The sequence below is a fragment of the Astatotilapia calliptera genome, chromosome 15 (genome assembly GCF_900246225.1).
Source record: "Astatotilapia calliptera chromosome 15, fAstCal1.2, whole genome shotgun sequence".
NCBI lineage: Eukaryota > Metazoa > Chordata > Actinopteri > Cichliformes > Cichlidae > Astatotilapia > Astatotilapia calliptera.
In genome coordinates this window covers 13,633,255-13,656,217 of record NC_039316.1, presented here as the reverse complement: position 1 = coordinate 13,656,217, position 22,963 = coordinate 13,633,255, and the positions used below count along the sequence as shown (strand labels likewise).

Here is a 22,963-nt window from a genome sequence, read left to right as displayed (position 1 = left end):
TGGTGTATGTGTGCATAATTTATCTTGAAATATTAACACATTTTTCCCTTTCACCAGTCTAACAGTGCATTAGTGGAAAATATAAGTGAGCTGGCTCACTTTCTTATGAATGTGTACTGTGGTTTCTCCAATTACACTCAGTGCCATGCACATTACAAAGCCTTGCTCACACTAATATATGGTTACATGCAGAATACTTCAAACATTTTGTCATCAAATAACAAAACAGGGTGTCAAGTACAACATTTATTCACTTTATTCCATACTTTTTTGTTTTTGTCTGTTTACAAGACATATGGCAGAGACGCTTCTGCACGGTGAATATTTATCAACACAATAACAACATTTACATTTTAATGACTCCTCCAGTTTACAAATGACACAAAGCGATAAAGCAAAAAGAAATGCAGCGAGTCACACCTCAACAAACATCAAGCATATAATACATGGCTAAAATATTTACAACAAAATATCACAATACTATAATACAGACTGTACATAAAACCAGGATCAGTGTCATAGCAAAGCATGTCTAGAATGCTAAATCCTGGGAACACTATATCATATTTTCAGTGGTGATAACTCATATCCTTAAATCTTTTCATCTCTTCACATTAAATGAAACCTATTCTTCCTGTACGGCTGAATACATTGAGATGACCTAATAAAGCAGCTACTACATACACAAAAACGGTTAAACATGTTTGTATCCTGTTGTTCCACAGTGCTAGGCAACTTAATGACACACACACAGTCATATCAAACCATATCTATTTCTTTCACAGCTGACTGACTGCAAATCTATCTGCATCATTTACCTTCACTGCTCTCACCTCTTATGATCTTGTTCAATCATGTCTAATGTGACATATATGGTCTTAAGTAATGCCTTTTCTTGCTGTTTTACTGGCACGTGCTTACTCAGTTTTTCAGTCTCCGGGACAGGACTCTCCCCAGAACTCTGACTTCGATAGGGGTTGGCTGTGCTGCTGTCTGAGGAAATTAATGCAGTGGATTCTCCAGGAGAGGGAGGCGTCTTTGCAGGTTCAACTGGACTTTCATCCTCCGTATAAAGACCAAGAGTCATTCCTGAGTTTGCGTAGTCCACTATGTATTCACTGGCTGTGTTAGTATCATAGCCTGTAACTAATGAAGGGGTAGATGTGCTCTGCGCTTTCTCTGGGTATACTGTATCACAGTGGCTTTCAGATGGATTTCTGAATGGCTGGAAGCAGATTCCCTATGGATACAAACACACAGACAGAAGGGAGCCGTAAAACAAAAAGCTAGGATGAATTACAGCAGCTTTTATATATTATCAAGACTCGGGCATGGATTGTTTCTGTAGTCAGTGAAAGCTAAACCCTACATAGACATGATAACTCAGGATAGAGGACCTCTGGAAGAGGGAAGATGTTAAAGGAGTCCCAGTGCATGGACACATAAATGAGTTCAAGACAGAAACTTCAAACTATAACAAAAAACATCTGTAAAACATCTGTGTGCCATTCCAGAAAGCAGGTTCAACAAAGCATAAACTCTGAGTTGCTATAAACTCAGAGAGTTGAAACAGCCCTGATTATGTTCACCCTGAGTGAAGAATGCATGCGTGAAAGAGGATAGCAATCATCGGTGAAGCTCTGATACCAGGATTCCCCATGGCAACAGGTAAATAAAGAGCAGCACATGAATGCTTATGAATCTGGACCGTGATAGCTGTCATAAAAAAACATGAGGGGAGAAAAGGGTCATTTAAAATCCTCCAACTTGAATTGTTTTAATCGCTGAAGCTCGAGTTCCACCAAATTTTACATTTGATTTTTAGATCAGATTTTTCAGTTGTAATCTGACAAATTACAGAAAATGAAAACTGAAGAAATGGAGCAAACACATAAGACAGTTTATTCATGGACCTGCGATATCCGTCAGCCCAGTAAGATTGATTTTGGAGATTATCATTGGGAGTAGTTGAGGAATTTATAGACATTGCACCTTACTAAATGTTGCTCAGTGTCATTTGACTGTATTTGACTGCATGACTATACTCAAACCTGAAGTGCCATCAGAACATATTAGAGCTCTCTGCAGTTATGCAAACATAGCATATCAGCACAAATATTCATGTGGGCTAATTTTACAGTCACCTTGGAGTCACTGACTAGAGTCAAATGTAAGGCCATCTTCCTCTAGAGATAAAGCTAAGCCCAGCTCTAAAGTTACACACTATGTATCGCACCATCATTGCATTGTAAACGTGCATATATGGATTTGGTAATACAAAGAATGTATGCATATTTTTATACTTGAGCCTAATCTGTCTTCACTGCTAGAACTGTGACTACAAAAATACAGAACACACCAAAAATACTTGTTCAGTCAAACTAATTTCATAATACTAATTTCTGACAAACTAAAGGGATTTTTGTGTCTCCGTGGGATACAAATTTTTATAGTTTTTAATAAACCTGATCAGAGTGCTGAGTGCTTATTTCCAACTGGGGTTTTATGTTTTGTCAAGCCAGCTAAGGCAAAGAAAGCCTGGTTGTGTTGAACTTCCTTTATAATATAGGCCTCAGGAAGTGTGGGGGGAAACTGTTTAAGATAATATTCAGAAAACCACTTTCAGGACAACTGAAAATACCAATTATTATTTTTTATTAATCCAGCCGCCAGATTTTGGTAGTTAACTTTTTGATTAAATCACAGAATCTTTTTTTCAGATCTCAGAAATTTGAGGTGGATGTGCAATGATCAAGAAAAAACATCTTAAACAGCTTTTTTCATTCAACACAACAAAGTCAGAGAGACTCAGTTTGCTGACACATGTGACAAGGTAAAACAGAAAACCCTCACACTGTAAAATGTGAAAGTAAATTACCAAGTAGTCACTTTAGCAGAAATATAGAATAACATTCAGCTTCTCTACAATTCAAGAAAGCACAAGCTGATGTATTTCTACCTTTTTTTGCTTGACAATGAAAAACCTACAATTTAATCATGCAACTTCTTCAGCAACATTAATGCAGATATAATGCATCCCACTGGACAGCCTCAGATAATAACACACATAGTGAAGTTAAAAACAAGCAGAGACACATGAGCACAAAGAAAATCTAGAAAACCCATGTGAACAGACACAACGACTGGACTATTTATACACCAAGAAGTGATTTGGGATTAGAAACGGGGAGAAAAACAGGACAGATGTGCACATAATCAAAACAGATGGTGGGGACAAAAATAAATCTGAAAAACTAAAAGAAGACAAATGAGAAAGCAAACTAACAAAGTAAAAATGAGAAGAGGAAACAATAACTCAAAAGCCTAAACTACATGTGAAAATATCACCGCCCCATCCCGCAAAATTCATCATTATAAATCAAGGGCCATGACATCCTCGTCACCTTTTGTTGACTTTGCGATGCCCAAACACCCACAGAGCTGAGGGCTGGATTTGGCACGGGCTTCTCCTGGAATTTCTTCCATCTAAACAAATAACACACATCATTAACACATTGTTAGGAAGAAATCTGTAGAAGTGTTTGGTGCCAAAAATGTAATCACAACATGACCACAATGTCTTAACACATCAGAGCCTGTCTTCCACTATTGATGGCCTGGAAATGTTTTTGGTTCAGTGTTTGCATTCAAAAGGAGCTCGTAACAAATCATCAATAACAAAAAGAGACTGAAACTTACTGAACAGCAATGCATAATCCGAGAAATAACACCAGGAAGATGATAACGCTTCCAGCGACACTGAGTGGAGTAACAAGCCCTGGATCTGTTAAAGACATTTCAATTGATCATTGAGCACTTTGCAGAACAGACATTAAACACTCTTAAAAAATCACTGACTGGATTTATACAATTTTAAATAATTAGTATTACCACAGCAAAGAAAAGAAAAAGTTCATAACATTCGGTTTAATTCAGATACTAGTCCAGTGAGTCATAACATTAGAGGTTAGGATCTTAGTTCTTAGCACGCAAACAAATATCTTAACACTGATCAACCGTCGGCTGGCAATCTGTCACAGTGTCTTCTCATGGTTGATAAATAGTTCCAAAGGGAGGTGAATCAACGTCAAGACGGCTTCAGGTACTTCTTGACTGTTATCTGGGTGACGTTCTACCCAGACAGACAAGTGTTTACCGCAAGGGTGGCTCAAACCTCTTCCTCTTGCCCTCCTTGCCCTAATGAGCCAATCAACTTCACACTCAAACACAGTCTCGGTCGTTGTGTCCTTGGGTAAGACACTTCACCCGTTGCCTACTGGTGGTGGTCAGAGGGCCCGGTGGCGCCAGTGTTCGGCAGCCTCGCCTCTGTCAGTGCGCCCCAGGGTGGCTGTGGCTACAATGTAGCTTGCCATCACCAGTGTGTGAATGTGTGAGTGAATGGGTGGATGACTGGATATGTAAAGCGCTTTGGGGTCCTTAGGGACTAGTAAAGCGCTATATAAATACAGGCCATTTACCATTTACTTGCTTCTCACGGTTTAAATTGGTGATATCAGCACCAGACATAGATCATTTGTACCATTTTAAGTGTACATAAAAATAAATGACTTTAAAGTGTTGTTTATGTCTCGAAATTAGGTAAATATAACCCGAGATCAACAGCAGCTCGTGACATATAACACTGTGAAATGGTCTAAAAAAAGTGAAAATGAAGAAGCACTGTGTGAAAGACCGAGTATACCTCGTGACTCAGTAGCTCGTAGAACACATTTAGCAACACAAATGTAAAGTAATTGTTTTCGGTATGAATTTATCAGTCTCTCATGTCCAGTGTTGGGCAAAAAGTAATTAATTATAGTTACCAGTTACTTCTTCAAAAAAGTAACTGAGTTAGTAGCTGAGTTATAAGATTCTAAAAGTAATATGTTACTAGAAAAAGTAACTATTGCATTACTTTAAAAAATGTTTAACCTTCTGGGTCCAGAGTATAATTGGCCGTTTTTGACTACTTTTGATTTTACTGCTACAGTTCACCTTTAAAAACTATTTACTTTGCCTTGTTTGGTATCATTATTTTCAGCACAACCTCACATGTCTGAATCTACAGTTATGTTTTCATTGAGACAAACTGTAGTAACACAATAGATCTAAAATTAGACAAATAACATAAAATCCGAGTAGAAAAAGTTATATTTTTTACTGTAAAAACCATAAACATGTTTAATGAATCATATTTCATAACTTTAAATGCAAATATAAATTGCTAATTTTAAAATCCTCTGCACAAGTTTTGCAGACAACAAAGTTATTTGCAGCAATTTACCTTTTTTTAAATAACCATTTCAAACTATTTAAATAACAATCAGGTGTTCTGCATTAAATAAGATGCCACACAAATTATTTGTTCCACTCCAAAAAATAATTTCTGTCCACTATAAAGGAGAACATCACACGCCTGGTGTATCACTCCTATATACTGTAATCTGCCTTTGGTGGCTTTCTGACAGTACCTGTAACATTCAGCAGTCGCCTCATTGTTTCTGCAGAGAGGTATATACTGTTTTTTCTTCATTAAATTATATACTGTAAATGCTTTACTGTTTTGTTCTAGAGAAATCTCTCTGCAGAAACAATGAGGCTAAAAGTCATGACGTCAGTTATCATCAAGCGTTTAGAGGAAAATGCATTAAAATCAGACATGACTATGTCGTGCAAATCAGCACATTTCCTGTATCCTTTGGGGCAACAGACCTGAGTCACTTTCATTAGTAGTCTTAGTTATTCCGCATTGAGTTTCTTATATTCCCCATTTAGTTCCTTGAATATTACATTTCCCCTTGTGTCTGTGTCCTTCTGTTTCCCTCTTTGTGTGTCTGTGTTTATGTGGGTTGTGTGTGTCTTTGTGTCTGGTTTCCCATCCTTGTGTTTCATTTCATGTCTCCCCACCTTTCATGTTTATCTTTGTTCCTCAGCCTGTCATCATTGTCATCACCATTGTTTCCTGTTTTATTGTGAAAATCTTGCATTCCCTCTTCAGTGTGTTTAGTTTTGCTTTCTCTCACTCGTCATGTCTAATTTGTCTTAGCTGTCTTCCCCATGTGTTTCCTGTTCCCTTGTCATTCCTTGCATATTAAAGCCCTCTGTTTCCCTCTGTCCAGCGTTCTCCCTCATTCCCCACCGTGTGTTCTGCCTACCTGCGTGTTTAATTTCATGTATATTCCAAATTTAGTTAGTTTTGTAGTACAGCCATCCAGCAATAAAACCGATAAAACTTTCTGAGTTCATTTTCACCTCCATGAGTCTGCATCTAGGGTCCATTCCTGCCTGCCTTACATGACCAGTTCATGACGCCACTTTGGTTTCATCCAAAGGACAGGAAGTCTCAGTTTGTTCGGGTGCAACGTTGCATGCCTAAGCTAACTGCCATGTGCAACTCTTCTAAACAAGCCATACTTGTTCATTTACCTAATTGCACTGTCTAATTGTACACTGCATTTTTGGATTACTTTGTTAAATAAATAATGGCACAGCATAATATGTCATGTTTTGTAGTTGCTTTAATGTTGCATTTACCTAATTTTAAGACCTGCTAACGACTGCGTTACTTGTATTATATCCTGATACAAAAAAACCTGAGCTGAAAGAGAGTGTACTTTCTTGTTACCATGACTGCATGTGGAGATTCAAAACCACTTAATAACCAGAGTAGTTGTTGAGTTTTAGGTTTTTGGTTCAGTTTTTGCTGTTGTGCTGTGACCAATTTCGACCATGGCAATGCCCATGGTCATAGACTTGTAGATAATATTACAATAGCAAAGTAAATCCTGCCACGCCTTTTTGTCTGTAAAAACAATTAATATTTTATGGAAAATAAATGAGCCGTCATTAATTATTAAACTTTTTCTGCAGTTGTCAAGTCTGCCGTCAGCAAATAAGTGCTGTTGTGGGTCTCAGAGCAGTAAAACTGCAGCATCCTGTTTCTGACTTTCAGGAATGTTTCTTATTTGTTTGCGTCCTTAGATACATGCCAAGGTAACTGCTGGAAAACACAAAGGCTTTGGATCGAGGCCATAAAGAGATTTTCTCTGAGGCTCATCAAATTTTAATATTTGGCACTGATGTCGGGATTAGGCTGTTATTACTGCTATGAGTCAGTTGAGCTGTGTTTGGTTAAAGCTCGACTGTAGGAAAACACAGGTTCATGACTGGTAACAACAGCCATTGAGTTATTTAACTCACGAATGTTTTGAGTGGATTTAAATATAAAGGTTGCTAAAAAACACAAAATAAATAAAACTACACAGACATTGAATGGACTAAACTAAGCAAAAACATTTTTTGCTGTATTTTGTTCAATCCAGAAAACAAAACGAAAAAAATAAAACTGTGTCACTATTGACTGAAATAACAATCTTTACTGGCCTGACATGCCAAAGCATGATTATTGTGCTGATGCATCTGTTGATTATTCACCAACTTAGTATCAGGGTGGTATTGGGTGCACCAAACCAAAGATAATCCGCTCACAGGCTCATTCTGAATCATTCCTCTAAGTCAGAGCTCTTATAGACCACTTACCAAATTTTGTGGTTGTAAATTTCTCATCACTGCTTTTTGATATTCCGGTCAGAGCCCTGGCATCGACATTGACGGTGTACTGGGTGTCTGGACTCAGATCTTTTAAAGAGACGTTCCTCATTTTGCCATCCACAGTAACATCTGGAAGAAACCCATTAAAGAAATGCTATGAATGTTGCGTTATATGAAAGTGTGCAAACTTCGCACAAGTGCGTTGCGTACTCACTGAGATACAGTACATCCTGCGTCTTGTAGTAGTTGACTGTATAGCTTTGAACAGCACCGCTGCATTCCTTCTGTGATTTCGTATTCCAGCTCACAAAGGCTTGTCGGTAGCTAGGTACAACTGTGATAGCAATGCTGTCTGGATCTGTAGGAGCGACATGGGCAACATCAGCTTGGGACAGCATTTTAAAAAGTACTGTTTCAGAATGAGTCAAAAGTTTGGACACACCTTCTAATTTAATGAGTTTTCTTTATATTTACTACTTTCTACATCAGGGGTGTCCAACTCCAGGCCTTGAGAGCCGGTGTCCTGCAGGTTTTGGATGTGTACGTGATCCAACATAGCTGATTTAAAAGCCTATATGACCTCCTCAACATGACATAGTTCTCCAGAGGCCTGGTAATGAATTAATCATTTGATTCAGGTGTGTTGACCCAAGGTGAGATCTAAAACCTCCAGGACACCGGCCCTCTAGGCCTGGAGTTGCCTACCCCTATACATACTGAATACATCAAATATATGAAGCAAGCATTTATGGAATTATGTAGCAAAGAAAAAAATGATAAATAAATATGTCTTATATTTAAGAGTCTTGAAAGTAGCCACCCTTTGCTTTGTTGACAGTGCTGCAAACCCTTGGCTTTCTCTCGATGAGCTACATGTTGTAGTCACCTGAAATGGTTTTCACTTCACAGGTGTGCCTCGTCAGGGTACATTTGTGGAATTTCTTGCTTTCTTAATGAGGTTGGGACCATCAGTTGGTTGGTTACTGCAGTTGTGCAAGAACCAACCAGCTAAGTAAAGAGAAACAAGAAATAGACGTGTCCCCCAAGTGCAGTCGCCTTAAACCATCAAGCGCTACGATGAAAGTGGCTCGCATGAGGACCGCCCAAGGAAAGGAAGACCAAGAGTCACCTCTGCTGCTGAGGATAAATTCATCCGAGTCACCAGCCTCAGAAATCGCAAGTTCACAGCCCCTCAGACTAGAGCCCAGATAAATACCACACAGAGTTCCAGTAGCAGACACATCTCTACATCAAGTGTTCAGCGGAGACTGTATGAATCAGGCCTTTGTGGTCAAATAGCTGCTAAGAAACCACAACTAAGGAAAAGCAACAAGCAAAAGAGATTTGTTTGGGCCAAAAAAACACAAGGACATTAGACCAGTGGAAATCTGTGCTTTTATCTAATGAGTCCAAATTTGCGATCTTTGGTTCTACCATGTCTTCATGTGATGCAGAAAAGGTAAACAGATGGTCTCTACATGCATGGTTCCCACCGTGAAACATGGAGGAGGTGTGATGGTGCGGGGGTGCTTTACTAGTGTCACTGTTAGGGATTTATTTTAAATAGAAGGCACACTGAACCAGCATGGCTACCACAGCATCCTGCAGCAACATGCCATCCCATCTAGTTTGCGTTTAGTTGGACCATCATTTAGATTTTCAACAGGACAGTGACACCAAAACACACCTCCAGGCTGTGTAAAGGCTATTTGACCAAGAAGGAGAGTGATGGAGTGCTGCGCCCAATGGCCTGGCCTCCACAGTCACCTGACCTAAACCCAGTCGAGATGGTTTGGGATGAGATGGGCGCAGAGTGAAGGCAAAAGGGCCAACAAGTGCTCGGCATCTCTGAGAACTCCTTCAAGACTGTTGGAGAACCATTTGAGGAGACTACCTCACGAAGCTCATCGAGAAAATGCCAAGAGTGTGTGAAGCAGTAATCAAAACAAAGGTTGGCTAATTTGAAGAATCTAAAATATAAAACATTTTTTTAATCATTTCACATTCTTTTGTTTTCTACTAGTGCTGTCAGCGTTAATCTCGTTAAAATGACGTTAACGCCATAACCGCATTAACGCAAATCTCTGTTAGTGAGTTAACGCGTCTCGCCCCGTGTGAGGGCTGCACGGCGTCAACGCTTCAGCGCAGTTAGCTCGTTAATGCATTTGCGCCGTGCAGCCAGTCGGTTATGGGTTGCAGTTATGGCGTTAATGTCATTTTTAACAACATTAACGCTGACAGCACTATTTTCTCCATAATTCCATATGTGTTTATTCATAGTTTTGTTGCCTTCAGTGAGAACAATGTAAATAGTCATAAAAACAAGGAAAAATCATTAAATGATAAGGTGTGTCCAAACCTTTGCTGGTAGTGTATACATCCAAACATCTGAATTACTTACCTCCAAAACTGGAGCAAACATGAAGGACTTTTGTGCCCTGACCTGTCTTGTCATCAAAGAGGGGCGTTACTGTGATATTATATGGCTTTTTTTCCTGGAGGCCTGTAAGAGAGGGGGAAGACTAGTCTGAAAACTGATGACAGAGAACTAGCAAGTGACTGTTACAGCATACTTGTTTAGCTTTTTAGCCACACAGCTCAACAGTGATTACGTGCATCCCTTAGAGGAGTTTTGTGCTGTTAGTGCCAAATTTGAATTTGTTCTATGCTTTATATGATACCGCCTTTAGCTATGGTAATATTTTAGCTAGAAGCCTATCAAGAGTATAACTAAAGTACCAAAAGCTGTGTAATCTAAACATACCAAAGCTCCAAGTGCACCAAGTGAAGTGGTTCTTATGATCTGTTTATATGATGAAATGCTTCTTGGGATTAGTATCTATTATAATCTAGTATACGTTTCAGATTTAATATGTGTGCAACAATGGATAAGAATGATTTATTTGTTTTAACAGTTATGCTTATAATTAAATAGTTTAGGTCATCTGTTTCCTCATCTGAGGAATCTGATTCTGATTCTGAAGGCATCCAAAGAGTTATGAGAGAAGATTTGAGAAGCCCTGAGATGACTACAGGGTTAGAAATGTAGAAGAAATAAAAGTGGGGACACTATGAAAGGCACTTGGGTGAGAACTGTGATAAACAAGAAAAAATTAAGTAATAGCTTCACAATAAGCAGCTTCCTAGCATAAGTAAACACAGATGCTATTGAAGCAGACCTACAAAAACTAAATGGAAATGAAGAATACAAATACAGGATCTATTTCGGTGATTGTCCTTGTTTGTTAACCTTTGAAAAATAGTGTCTTTTCTAATACTTAAAAAAAAACAAGAAACAGATTTTACCTGGTCCGTGGAACCAGACCTTCACAGAAACATTGTGAGTAAATCTATTTAGCCTGGCTGTTCCTCTGCTTGCTTAAACACAACTGAGCACAAAGAAACACCACAAACTGCAACACATCTCAGGACACAGTTTTCAAGAAATAACTGTTTTTCTGTAGAATGTATAATGGATTACAGAGCAGCTTTTAACATCTATCTCACCCAGGCTATGCATAATTTGCTACACCCATGAACCAATGATGCTGGAAGATAAGACACAAATGGATCATGTCTTTGCCAATAAATCGGCATGACTCAGATTCCAGCCACAAGGCTCCCTTGGAATTTATTAAACATCCATCTATCAGCCTGTCATCAATTTATCGTTATCACACTGCTCTCTAACGTACCGCTGAGTGTTACATTCGTGTACTCGCTCTCTTTCCAGTGGTACTGACTTCCATCCTGGGTCCAGTCAATTTTATACCCACTGACTGGCTGCATAGGAGCCATCCAGCTGACCTTAATAACTTTGTCATCAGATAAGGTCTGGATGTTGGTAACTTGAGGAAGGCCTGCCGATTAGATAAAGTGAAAGAAAAAAGAAGCAAATTGCTTGACAACACAGCAAAGCCTTTGTCCATTAAACTGAAGCAATCTGGTACATCAATAATAATTGCCCATTAAAAATGCTCAGTAAAAAGCATTTAAACTTACTCTCTCCAACGGCCGGAACATAAACTGACTTCACCACAAGAACTTCTTTATTCCGGAAGACTGTGAGATTTATTCTGTGTGCATCTTGGTTTACAACAACATCACAAGTTGTGTTGCCACAGAAGGTATAATTCCCTCCAGTCATGTGTTCACTGTCATGAGTTTGTTTTATGGTGTAATCAAATGTGCCTCCACAGTCTTTAGGAATACCCTGTGTGGATCATTTGAAGCTTGTCACATAAAAAAATAGAACATACAGAAATCTGCTGTTTAAAGACACCAATGAGATATTTCCTTACCTTCCACATGACACGGACTTTTCTAAGTCCATTTTCTTCCCGTTCAGACACTTTTCTCCACAGGCGCAGGTTGACATGATTCTCTGTAAAAGGTCAAAATAAGAAAAACTATTTTACGCAGGCAGGAATATTATTATATTTGAAAACTGTCAACGGTTTTGGTCTGAAGCCAAGAAAGGAGAAAGCAGTGTGTCTGTTCACACGTTAAATAATATCCTGGAGCTCATGGTAACCGCTGCAAACAACTACGTGTTTACAGCGAATAATTCAATCATTCATCCACTTTGTGAACTGCCTCTCCAGTTCGGGGTCACGGAGGGAGCTGGAGCCTATCCAAGCTCTCTCGATGTGAGCTGCGGGGTACGTCAAAGACCGCAAGTCCATCGCAGTTCATTATTTTTAGTAATTCTGCTGCAGAAGTTGTAGACTGACCCTCATCTTCGTGTTACATGACATCGGTTCTCTGGAGGTATTTTTTTTTAAACACTACAGTCATATTACACAGCATAAAAGACTAAACTTTTGACTTTGTATTATCACATTCAAGTCCAAACCTGCAACTCAAAATGTTTCAGACTTCATTCCTTTAACATTCCTTGATAATGTTCCCTCTCAGGGCCTCAAACCTAAGGTGGCCCCTAGAGACAAAGCATGTACAAACTCCACAACACTTACAAATTCCAAAGCACAAAACACATGCAAACTCCAAAACACGTACAAAATCCAAAACACGTACAAAATAAAAAACACGTACAAAATACAAAACACGTACAAACTCCAAAACACGTACAAACTCCAAAACACGTACAAAATACAAAACACAGGCAAACTCCAAAACACGTACAAAATACAAAACACATACAAAATACAAAACATACAAACTCCAAAACACGTACAAAATACAAAACACAGGCAAACTCCAAAACACAACGGAAGTGTTCCAGGACGCTAGGGGCAGTGTTGAGCTCGATTTGCAAAATAAACGGTTTGTTGCAAACACATGGGCTGTATCCCAATTCAAGGCTGTTGATTTTCTTTACTCATTTCAGAGATCTTGACCCCCCCAATGTTCAGCACAAAGTTACACCTATGCTTACTGTTTAGTTTGGTCACATGTAGTTTTTCCTTGCTCCAGTCACTCCAGATGGCCTTCCCCAAAACACAGCGTACTGAAAAGCCGTAGGTAGTGCAGGAATCCACATTGTTGATCATGATGGACCCATTAGCTTCATCATTTAGTAGACAATATGGTCTTGTATTGTTTCCAGTCTCACTGTGGTCACACTAGGAGAAACAAACATTTCTTCTTAGGAACATCACTTCACTTCTAAAACATACTCAAAGCTTTTACCAACAGTCACTAAATTTATAGGGTGCATGTTTAAAAAGAATCGAGATTTATAAAGGTTTATTTTTTATTTTGTTGAATTGATTATCCAGGGGAAAAAATCCATGCAACAAGGAACTTTTTTGAAGTTGAGGAGTTTTAGATTTCTTTTTAAATAATTTATTACATTAAGTAAAATACTTTTCTTGCCAAATGTCACCACTATTTGCCAGAAGTCATCCTTTAGCTGAATGTTTTTATTTGTTAAAAGTAATGTTTAATCTTATCTAAAGATAATTAATTGTAACTTAATTAAAAGGAATATTATAATATTAGTATTATAATATTTTTTAATTCTTAGAAACATTTCGAAACAAATCGCTGTCAAAATTGAATGCTGAAAATATTTTATAATGAAGTTAAAAATGAATATACTGAGAAATCAATTGCGTCAGTTATGGATACAGCCTAAATATTCAGCTATAGAAATATCACATGCTGCTTATTTATTTTCTATTTGTTTCTTCCAACTAGCACAGTATATCCATTATGTCCCTCATGTATGTATTTTATTTCCCATTCCACAGCTTTATGTCCCTTGGGGAGAAAACTTACAAACATACAGTACAGCTCTAGGTGAAATCCGCGAAGTAGCCGACTTTGTTAATTTTTGGTTTTTTTACAATTATTATAAATGTTTTAAGGCTGTAAAAACCCGTCACTACACACTTTATGCACTTTTCTCAGACAGGCATGAAGATTTTCACACTTTTATCTCTTGTTTAAACACTCTCAAAGTTCAAACCTTCGTAGAAAAATAAGTCCAGTATTATAGAATGAAAACAAAGGAACCCTTGGTTGCCTTTGACGGTGCAAAAACGTTTAGTCAACATTGTTGAGTTTGTTGGGGAGAAAACTTACAAACATACAGTACAGCTCTTCAGAGTCACACTGCCACAGCTCGAAGATTTATGTAAATTTGACTACCTGAACGCATTCTATACTGTGCAGGAGACACAGCACGAGATTGATTGTTAATGGTCTACAGCCAATCAGGACACAGAACACAATGCGCTGCAAAACAGCGAGGCTGCGAAACGTGAACCGCATTATAGTGAGGGACCACTGCATATGATTTTTAGGTGATTACAGGTTATCTAATTTGTGTTTTACCTTCACTACCTGTGCAGCAAATGTGTTTTTATTTCTGCATTCCTCAAATACCGCAGAGATTAGAGGTTTGAGATAAGCCAGCTTTTCCTTACCTCGACAATTTCTCCTCCAGCTAAAACCTGGAAGTGAAACAAGTCCCCAGTTAGCCATGAAGGGTTAAATATTGCAAACATGTTGGCAGAAACAAAAAGAGCTTATATAGTGTCTACATTTTATTTCCCATTCCACAGCTTTATAGCAGTTTATACCATCTGCACTTTTGCATCTGATGACGCAAATACTGTTTATGACTAGATATATAATTTTTTTCTGGACAGAAATCTTTAGCTAAGGCACATATTGGGTACTATTTTAAAACATTATTGCTTAACCAACTAAATTAACTTTCACAAGACTCTAGGCAAAACTATTAACATGTGTATTAGAATTTCCTTTATTTATGTATTATTCACATTATTTACTTGGGTTTTAGCAGGTCTCAATGTCTCACACCTTATTCATGCCATTGAACAGCCATGTGATTTTATTTCAGGAAGTTGGGAGGAAGCAGACAATTCCACAGGAAGAGTCTTTTGTTTTCAACCACTGTATCAGGTAGCAAGGGAGTGTAAACAGCTGTGCACTGCCTTTTGTTTCTGTAGAAGGTATTTAAACCCAGGGCTGTTCTGGGTTCAGGAGAGACTCTGCTGGTCATTTGCCCCGCGATGGCTGCTCCCACCAAGTTTGGGTTTTTTGTTCTTTTTAATTAAAGGATGCCAGCTACGCTCACCGTTTGTCTGCGGGCTTTATTAAGTTAAACTTCCACAACACATGAGATGAAATAAGTACAGCCCAGGATTTAATAGCTTGTAGAACAAACTTTAACAGCAACAAATCGAAGTAGCCATTTTCTGTTTGACTTCATCAGTCTCTCACATGCTTCTCACATTGCTTCATTGAGGTTTGTGGGAATTTGTCTCGTAATGTCCCGCCGCAGCATTTCAGTCAGATGGACTGGACATTGAATGGGTCATTGCAACAGCTTTATTAATTTCTTTTTCAGAGAAATTCAGCCATTCTTGTGTAGCTCTGCTGCTGTCCTTGGGATCACTGTCCGGTTGCACATGCCCGGTTCCAGCAAAGCTTGAACTATCAGATATACTCGTCCCATCTGACTCTAGAATACTTGCAGAGGAGTTCATAGTTGACTCAATGACTACAAGGGGCCCAGGTCCTGTGACAGCTGCTATGAGCTGTTTGTGCTGATATGTTGTGTTTGGTGGTCGTGCGCATTATGGCCAAACATTTCTGTGCTGCTATGTTCCTTTTAGAGAGAAGAGGCTTTCTCTTGGCATCCCTTCCAAACAAGTCTTACTTGTTCAGTCGTTTTCTAATTTTGCTGTCATTAAGTTTAAAATTTCACATGCTAACTGACTCCTGAAGAGTCCTTTCAAAGTTTGACCTGGAGGCGAATTTACTTGGAAATTAATTCCTAGAAAGACTGTCTGATTATGTTAGTGCTAGTTACACTTGCTCATCAGTTAATCTAGTGCATTTGCATAGCAGCATCAAGCTGCTGCTTACTCTCTTAATTCCAGTGGGAGAATTGTTTTTTGACATGACTGTAGATCGAGATGACACATTTTTTGGGACTTCCTTTTTATTTTGTCTTCCTGGAAATCTGTTTATGTAACTTGCTGTTTAATGTATGAAAATGACATAACTTGTGGTCATCGTCATTGAAACTGTTGTGTTTCATTCAGCATTTTTATGGCAGTGTCGTAACTAATTCTTGTTATTGTTTCAAAGTGAGCAGCTGTGCATGTAATGAAAGAGCAACGTACTTTCCTGCATTTGACTTCACAGCGACCCGGCTCTAACGGAGAAAGTCGTCGCCATTTAACTGAGAGCGAACCTGCAGAGTCAGCCACCTCTAGGTCCTTTGGGGGAAGACTTTTACCTGAGTAGCAGACATTTCAACATCATCAAAAACATTCATAAATATAGTTATATGCAATGTAATCCATGTCACTTACTTATGTCATGTAGCGCAAATGTACGAGGCTCAGAGGAAACATTCCAGTGATGAGTTGTGGCTTTCACAGTAACAGTGATGTTGTCATCTCGAAGTGTGAATAGTTCTGTGAGTGTGCATGTTGTTTTCTTTGAGTGGCATTGTAAAATTTCCTTTTGTTTATAAAAAACACTGAAGGAAAGAAAAATCTATTAAATAATTTAAGAAGCATTAAAACAAAGGGAAAAAAAATCTACATTAGTTGTTATACACAAGAGAAAGAAAATACAAAACTTACCTCTCTACGGCATAGTTCACTGGGGGATTCATGTGATGCTCCCATGTGCATGTGAGGCTGTCTAAGCCACCGCTTTCCTCTTGATTAAGCTTATAATGGACACATGAAATATTTCTGGGTTTTGCTGCTGAAGAGAAATTAAGTTATAAATGTCCTACATTTCCCTTTAATGCAGGAATGCTCAACTATATTTATGTTGGTAATGGAAGAAAATGACTTCTTACAGTACGTTTCTATAATGGTGCCTCCAATGACTTGCTGAGTATCTGCAGTATAGCACTGCAATGTCGCACGAGGGTGAGTGAAATTTCTGAGTGACAAGACTGTGTGTGTGCGGTTCAACATGCTGGACAGGCTATCATCAATGCGATCGTTGTTCAGTTTCCAGTAGATTTTGCTCGTGCCATCGCACGCGCTCTGACATGTTATCGTGATGTTCTCTCCCGCTTTGATGTATAGATCTTTAGGGTAAACACTGCAGGTGTTGCTGTTGGGGCCTGGAGGAAATGATCATTTTAATTAAGGTAATTGAAAAAACTCTTTTGTCTCTGTAGCAAAAACTGAAGCCGGCAGATGGATTGCTTAGGTTATCAGATGCATAGAAACAGGGAAAACAGCTGGCTCACAGAAAGCACTAAAGCATAGGAAAAAAGCGCTTGCATGAATGGGTGTCTTGGTCTCGTCCGTGCCCACTCCGGGTCAGGGACCAGACCCTGCCCCAAGTGGAGGAGTTTAAGTATCTCGGGGTCTTGTTCACGAGTGATGGGAGAAGGGAGCGGGAGATCGATAGACAGATTGGTGCAGCGGCTGCAGTGATGTGGACACTGTACCGGTCTGTTGTGATGAAGAGAGAGCTGAGTGTAAAAGCGAAGCTCTCAATTTACCGGTTGATCTACGTCCCTACCCTCACCTATGGTCACGAGCTGTAGGTAGTGACCAAAAGAACGAGATTGCGAATACAAGCGGTGGAAATGGGTTTCCTCCGAAGGGTGGCTGGCCTCTCCCTTAGGGATAGGGTGAGAAGTTCGGCCATTCGAGAGGGGCTCAGAGTAGAGCCGCTGCTCCTCCACATCGAAAGGAACCAGTTGAGGTGTTTCGGGCATCTGACAAGGATGCCTCCTGGGCACCTCCTGGGTGAGGTGTTCCAGGCATGTCCCACTGGGAGGAGACCCCCGGGGCAGACTCAGGACACGCTGGAGAGATTATATCTCTCGGCTGGCCTGGGAACGCCTTGGTGTTCCTCCGGGTAAGCTGGAGGAGGTGGCTGGGGAGAGGGAGGTCTGGGCTTCTCTGCTTGGGCTGCTGGCCCCACGACCCGGCCCCGGATAAGCGGAAGAAAATGGATGGATGGATGAATGGGTGTGAACGGGTGACTGAGGCATGTTGTAGAGTGCTCAGGTAGAGTAGAAAAAAGATCTATAAGGACCACTTCATTTTATTCTTTTTATTTCCTCCAGCACTCAACTTCTAAATTCTTCTTCTCTGATTATGTCTCATTGAGTCCATGTGTCTTGGTTTTATCTAACTCATCATCTTTTCTTACCCCTTTCCTCACCTGTGTCCCCGTGTCTGTCTGGTCTCTCAGTGTTTGCTCACCTTTCTGTCATTGTGTCAAGCCTGCGCATTTGTGCTTTGTTTTTTCCTGTTTTATTTTGGTGTCTGTTCTTACTTGTATCTTATTTGTATTTCTATTTCCTTTTGTCAGTTGTAATGAGCCCCAGCTGTGATCCCACCTGTTTCCCTTCCCTTCATTATTCTGTGTGAATATATATTGTCTCAGTTCTTCCTCTTGGCTGTGTCCTTGCTTCTTGTTGATTTTCCCTCTTTAAAGAGTGTATTTCTTATTTTTTAACCTGCATTATTTTGTGGTTAGTTGAAGTTCAGCAATAAAGCTGCTTGTTAGTTTTAACCCTTGTTTCTGAGTGCTACATTTTGGTCTGACTCCTTACTGCAACAATACCAGCCTCGACTGTTTGTTCACTTTTTTTGTATTTAGCCCACACTTCCTCTTGTACAGAGGGGTTTTTTTTACACTTGGGTTGGGTCATAGTCTGCTACTCTGAGAATACGAAGTTCTTCTTACCCAGCTTCCTTTCTTTTTCTTGAACCAATTCTCATTTCTTCATATTTTTGCTTCCAGGAAATCAGACTTTCTTGTCATTTTTCTTTAAAAAAAAAAAGGAATAGTTCTCTAGGTTTTTGGAAAGTCTTAAAAACACAGTCTGACAGGCATAAAATAGGATTTTGCATCAACCAGTTGGTTCCCAAAGAGCGAATTAGTCGAAACCTCTGCATATGTCAGCATAGTGTGCAGTGTGTCCTTAAAAGTAACTGAGGAAAAAAGAAGAAGTGGCAAGCAGTAAAAAAGATACTCTGCAGCACATGATCACATGAACGTGTCCTCAAGAAAGAGGAAAAAAGTTAACAAAAACCTGAAAAATAACCTGAGATGTGAACCCAAACACAGAAAAGTTCCACTAAATTTTGATCCACCATGAAGTATCATCTGGAAAGCACCTGACTGGAAATGGCTTCATTATTTAACCTGACAATAATCCCAAATACACCAATGCAGTGAAAGCATACCAGGATATAAAAAACACACAATGTAGCACTATCATTCATGGATCTGCCTCAACTTTATCGAGCAGTGTGGGATCATCTTGACACAGAACAGAACAAAAAGGCAGCCGACATCCAAAGGAGAGCTTTGAATGTTCTTCAAGGAGCCTGGAGAATTATTCCTAAAAGTTTGGGCTGTGCTGAAAAATAAAGGTGGTCATACCAAATATTGACTTTTAAGCTTGTTATTTCCCCATTTTCTCAAGAAAATATAAATAAATGAGGAGTGGCTTGAGACTTTTTGCTCACCTAACTGTAATCTAATCCCACTTCTTAGTCCAACACAATTTTAAATCAGCAGAAAAATCTGTGCAAACTGGAGACTGAATGTGATACAAGAGAAAGTTTTGTTAATTAGGCTTTGCATCTTATGCAAAGATTTAAATGTAATAAAGTCACGATCACTAAAAGTGTTAAAACATTAATCTATAGCATTCGAAATGCAAAAATAACCAGTGTAACATCCAGAATAATGCAAAGCTATCAAGAAAAATCTTTTTCTTATTCTTGCTGTTCTTGCACTGTTTGCTGCAACGTAGAAGTTTCGCAACTGAGATGAATGAGTCAATCAAGTATGTCAGCAGCCTAAAATGAATACGATATGATACACAAGACTTTCTTTGATGACTCGTTCTGTAATTTCATCAAAGCGACACCATAACACCGTCCATGCCCAGGTTAGTTTTCTTACCTGGAAAAACTCATCATGCTTATTCCATCCTTTAATGTGATGACTTTATAGCTTGCTCACAACTTTACTTAATTTGGCATGCTTGTGCAAGTTTTAGCTGTAACAGGTTCGTTCCATGTAACATTTAAAGCTTATTTTTTGATGACCAGAAGTTTCCATTTTAGACAGCCAGCGTTGAATCAGGTAGTTTTTGTTTTGTTTTTGTTTTTTTAATGAGTCTTAACTGTGATCACCCTGAAAAGCTCGATCATCAATCAGCAGGATGGACATATCTTCAGTATTTTAAACAGTTTTTACTGCCATGTCTGTGTTAACTGGAGGCATTCTGATGAGTTACAGCAGGAAAATCCCAGGTGCTAGCTACAGTAAGACAAGCAGCATAGCAGGCCAGTAATGCCATAACCCTGGAAACAATAACACTTAATTGAAATGCAATAGCTTACGCTTTGAAAACCTACCCATGATCCACTTCTCAACAGACGTTTTTGAAAAATGAATTTTTGCTTGTTTTTGTGTAGACTAAGCCTTACATCCTTAGAGAAGCTTATAGTTATTTAAAAAAAAAAGATTATTGTTTGGGCACTGAGAGTAGAGAATAGACAGAGTCTGGGGTGGTCCAAGGCCCAATCACAATCAGTGACTTGAATAATGTAAATCTAGAAGCCTGTGAACCTTTATTTAGATCAGAAAGCAGTTTAGTCAGATTCCCACAATGTCTCATTTCAAGTTCCTACGCCTGATCCTCATCCTTGCATCTGTAACATACTGCAGAATGCCTCAGGGGGGATTCATGGAAAGTATGCTATCAATTCACAATACTTTCTGTTAATGCTCACTAACAGTTTCAGGTTTAAAGCTTATTATGTGAAGCAGCCACAGAAAGATTTCAGTTCACATTAACGGTACATGAGCTCTTTGAGATTCATTATTACAAATAATAGCATCGTGACGATCTGACACGACCCTGAGTCTGCTATGTAAACAAGATGACATGCTCCAAACAGTATCAACTCTTACACCGTCATCAATTAAAAAGAAAAATTTCTGAGAAATTTCTGTGAAAACTACGATCGCTGGTGCTCTGACTCACATTTAGTGACTGAACAATAACAAACTAAATCTTCAAAATTCCTCTGAACAGGTGTGATGTCTGAAACCTGTATTGCACTGCATTTGGTTTGAATCAAGCTGCTTTTCTCATGCTTAGCACCATATGTACCCTGTTCCCTGACTTCCAAGAGGTCAGTGCCCCCTGTGGTGGCATGACAGAGACACGACCTTAACATTACTTACTGTACAATATAAAGCGCCTTGAGGCGACTGCTGTTGTGATTTGGCGCTATATAAATAAAATTGAATTGAATCGAATTGAAACATTAACAAATAATTTCATAGTTTTATAAAACCGGTGAAGAATATTACGCCAGAGTTAATACATATTTTACCTTTGATTCATGGTGTTTGAGTCCCATGAATCAATGAGACTACCGGAGGTCTCCCTGGCCCTTTGGAGGTACCTCACCCTCAAGTTGGGAAAACATGTATAAAGACTTGTTAATAATGTAGTTTGTAATGTAGTTTGGATAGTTTAGATTATTTAGCACATTTCTCCTGATAAAACTGTTACACTGAAGAAGGATGGTCTATTTTTACAATATTTAATTGTTGTGTTGTTACTTTAACTTATCTAAAAAGGACAATGTGATCATCTGTTATAAAGAAAAGCAACAGACCATTAGAGGAGTTCCCAGAATAGGTGTAACCTTGTACAAGTTAGAAAGGAAAAGCACTGTAACTTTTCAATCTGATTAGATTTGTTATTGCATAAGTTGTTGTTTTTTTCTCTTCTAGTCCTCATGGAAAATATTTAGACAAGCAGGGACACTTCCATGTAGAATATTTGTTGATTTTCAGTAATCGGAGAAGGATTGTCAGACATTTCATCAGGTTCTGTTCACTTTGGTTAAAAAATGAGGTGTTTTATTAAATCAATGGAGCCACATATGGTTACCACCTATCCGGATCTTTGCTTTTAGAAGAAAAACGAGTCATTCTTAGTAATGCATACTTAAACAGAAATAACACCATTCAAAGCAAAACTCTGATACAGTTAAAAAGTTTAGGATTCTGATCTTATTTCAGATCATAATTATTTAAAATGCTGGAGGTTATTATTCTTTCAAAGTGAGAATATTTGTAGGTAAATTTGGGTCTAAGCACACATGCAAGAGTAGCTACCCTTCATTACTGAAAGTAGAACAAAAAATGGGCATTTCCCATAAAGCCCAGAACTGAGTTTTATTGCTCAGCATATCTGGAAATCCCTTTAATACTTATTTTGTTTTCCAACTATGCGACGCATAAAATGCTAAAATTGACTTACCAGCACGAATGGATGAGATTCCAGCCAGGATAAATACAAGTTGGAAAGTGTACATCTTTTTATCCTGTAATCAGACCTCAGACAAATCCGCTGTTCAAATGCATTTAGAGCTGACAGTTATTCCGCTGAGCAACACAGAAGCACTCCAACGGCTTCAACCGAGGCTGTTATGATAGACGGCACCCGACCCTCCGCCACATTTTCCTAACTAACGCTTTATTTCAGCCATCATGTAACAGGAACTGAAGCAAACCCTGAACTGAACAGGAGGTATTACCCAACTGGAAAGACAGAGAGAAAAAGAGGAAGTGAAGTAACTCCTCAACCGCCTTCAAACTTTGATTATTTCAGTCTGTTATTATCTCGGCGACGTGAAAGGGAGCTCATTTAAATACCTCCCCGCTCCGGAGACTCGCGAACCACACGTGACTGCCGGTAAATCAGTTCGTATAATCTGGCGCACAGCCAATAGCAGCAGAGCACTTTATGACCTGGACATCAGCAACATTCTCAAACACAGAGTTAATTGAGTTTTTTTTCTCTCATTAATTTTTATTGAGTTTTGTTTCAGTTTCCAGGCTTGTGTCTGTCGGGCAGACTGTGGTGTTTAAAGGACGCTCAGTT

At 39.0% G+C, this 22,963-nt stretch overlaps 1 protein-coding gene across 5 annotated transcripts; it reads right to left on the bottom strand.

Annotated features, from left to right (window-relative positions):
• Positions 1-233: 233 nt before the first annotated feature.
• LOC113006580 (interleukin-6 receptor subunit beta-like) lies at positions 234-22,748 on the bottom strand. Of its 5 annotated transcripts, none has more exons than XM_026142636.1 (16): positions 22,340-22,745; positions 16,868-17,140; positions 16,644-16,770; positions 16,368-16,537; positions 16,176-16,291; positions 14,445-14,471; positions 12,950-13,136; positions 11,853-11,935; positions 11,554-11,764; positions 11,247-11,411; positions 9,953-10,054; positions 7,766-7,909; positions 7,540-7,680; positions 3,700-3,784; positions 3,405-3,486; positions 234-1,240 (listed from the first exon to the last, which is right to left on the bottom strand). In XM_026142636.1, the coding sequence occupies exons 1-16, from the start codon at positions 22,392-22,394 to the stop codon at positions 830-832; spliced, it is 2,379 nt and encodes a 792-aa protein (XP_025998421.1). In that variant the 5' UTR covers positions 22,395-22,745; the 3' UTR covers positions 234-829. The 5 variants fall into 5 exon arrangements, with proteins under 5 accessions (XP_025998421.1, XP_025998422.1, XP_025998423.1 ...); XM_026142637.1 differs by having other exon boundaries at positions 16,644-16,767; XM_026142638.1 differs by lacking the exon at positions 16,868-17,140 and having other exon boundaries at positions 22,340-22,744.
• Between the last annotated feature and the right edge of the window lie 215 nt (positions 22,749-22,963).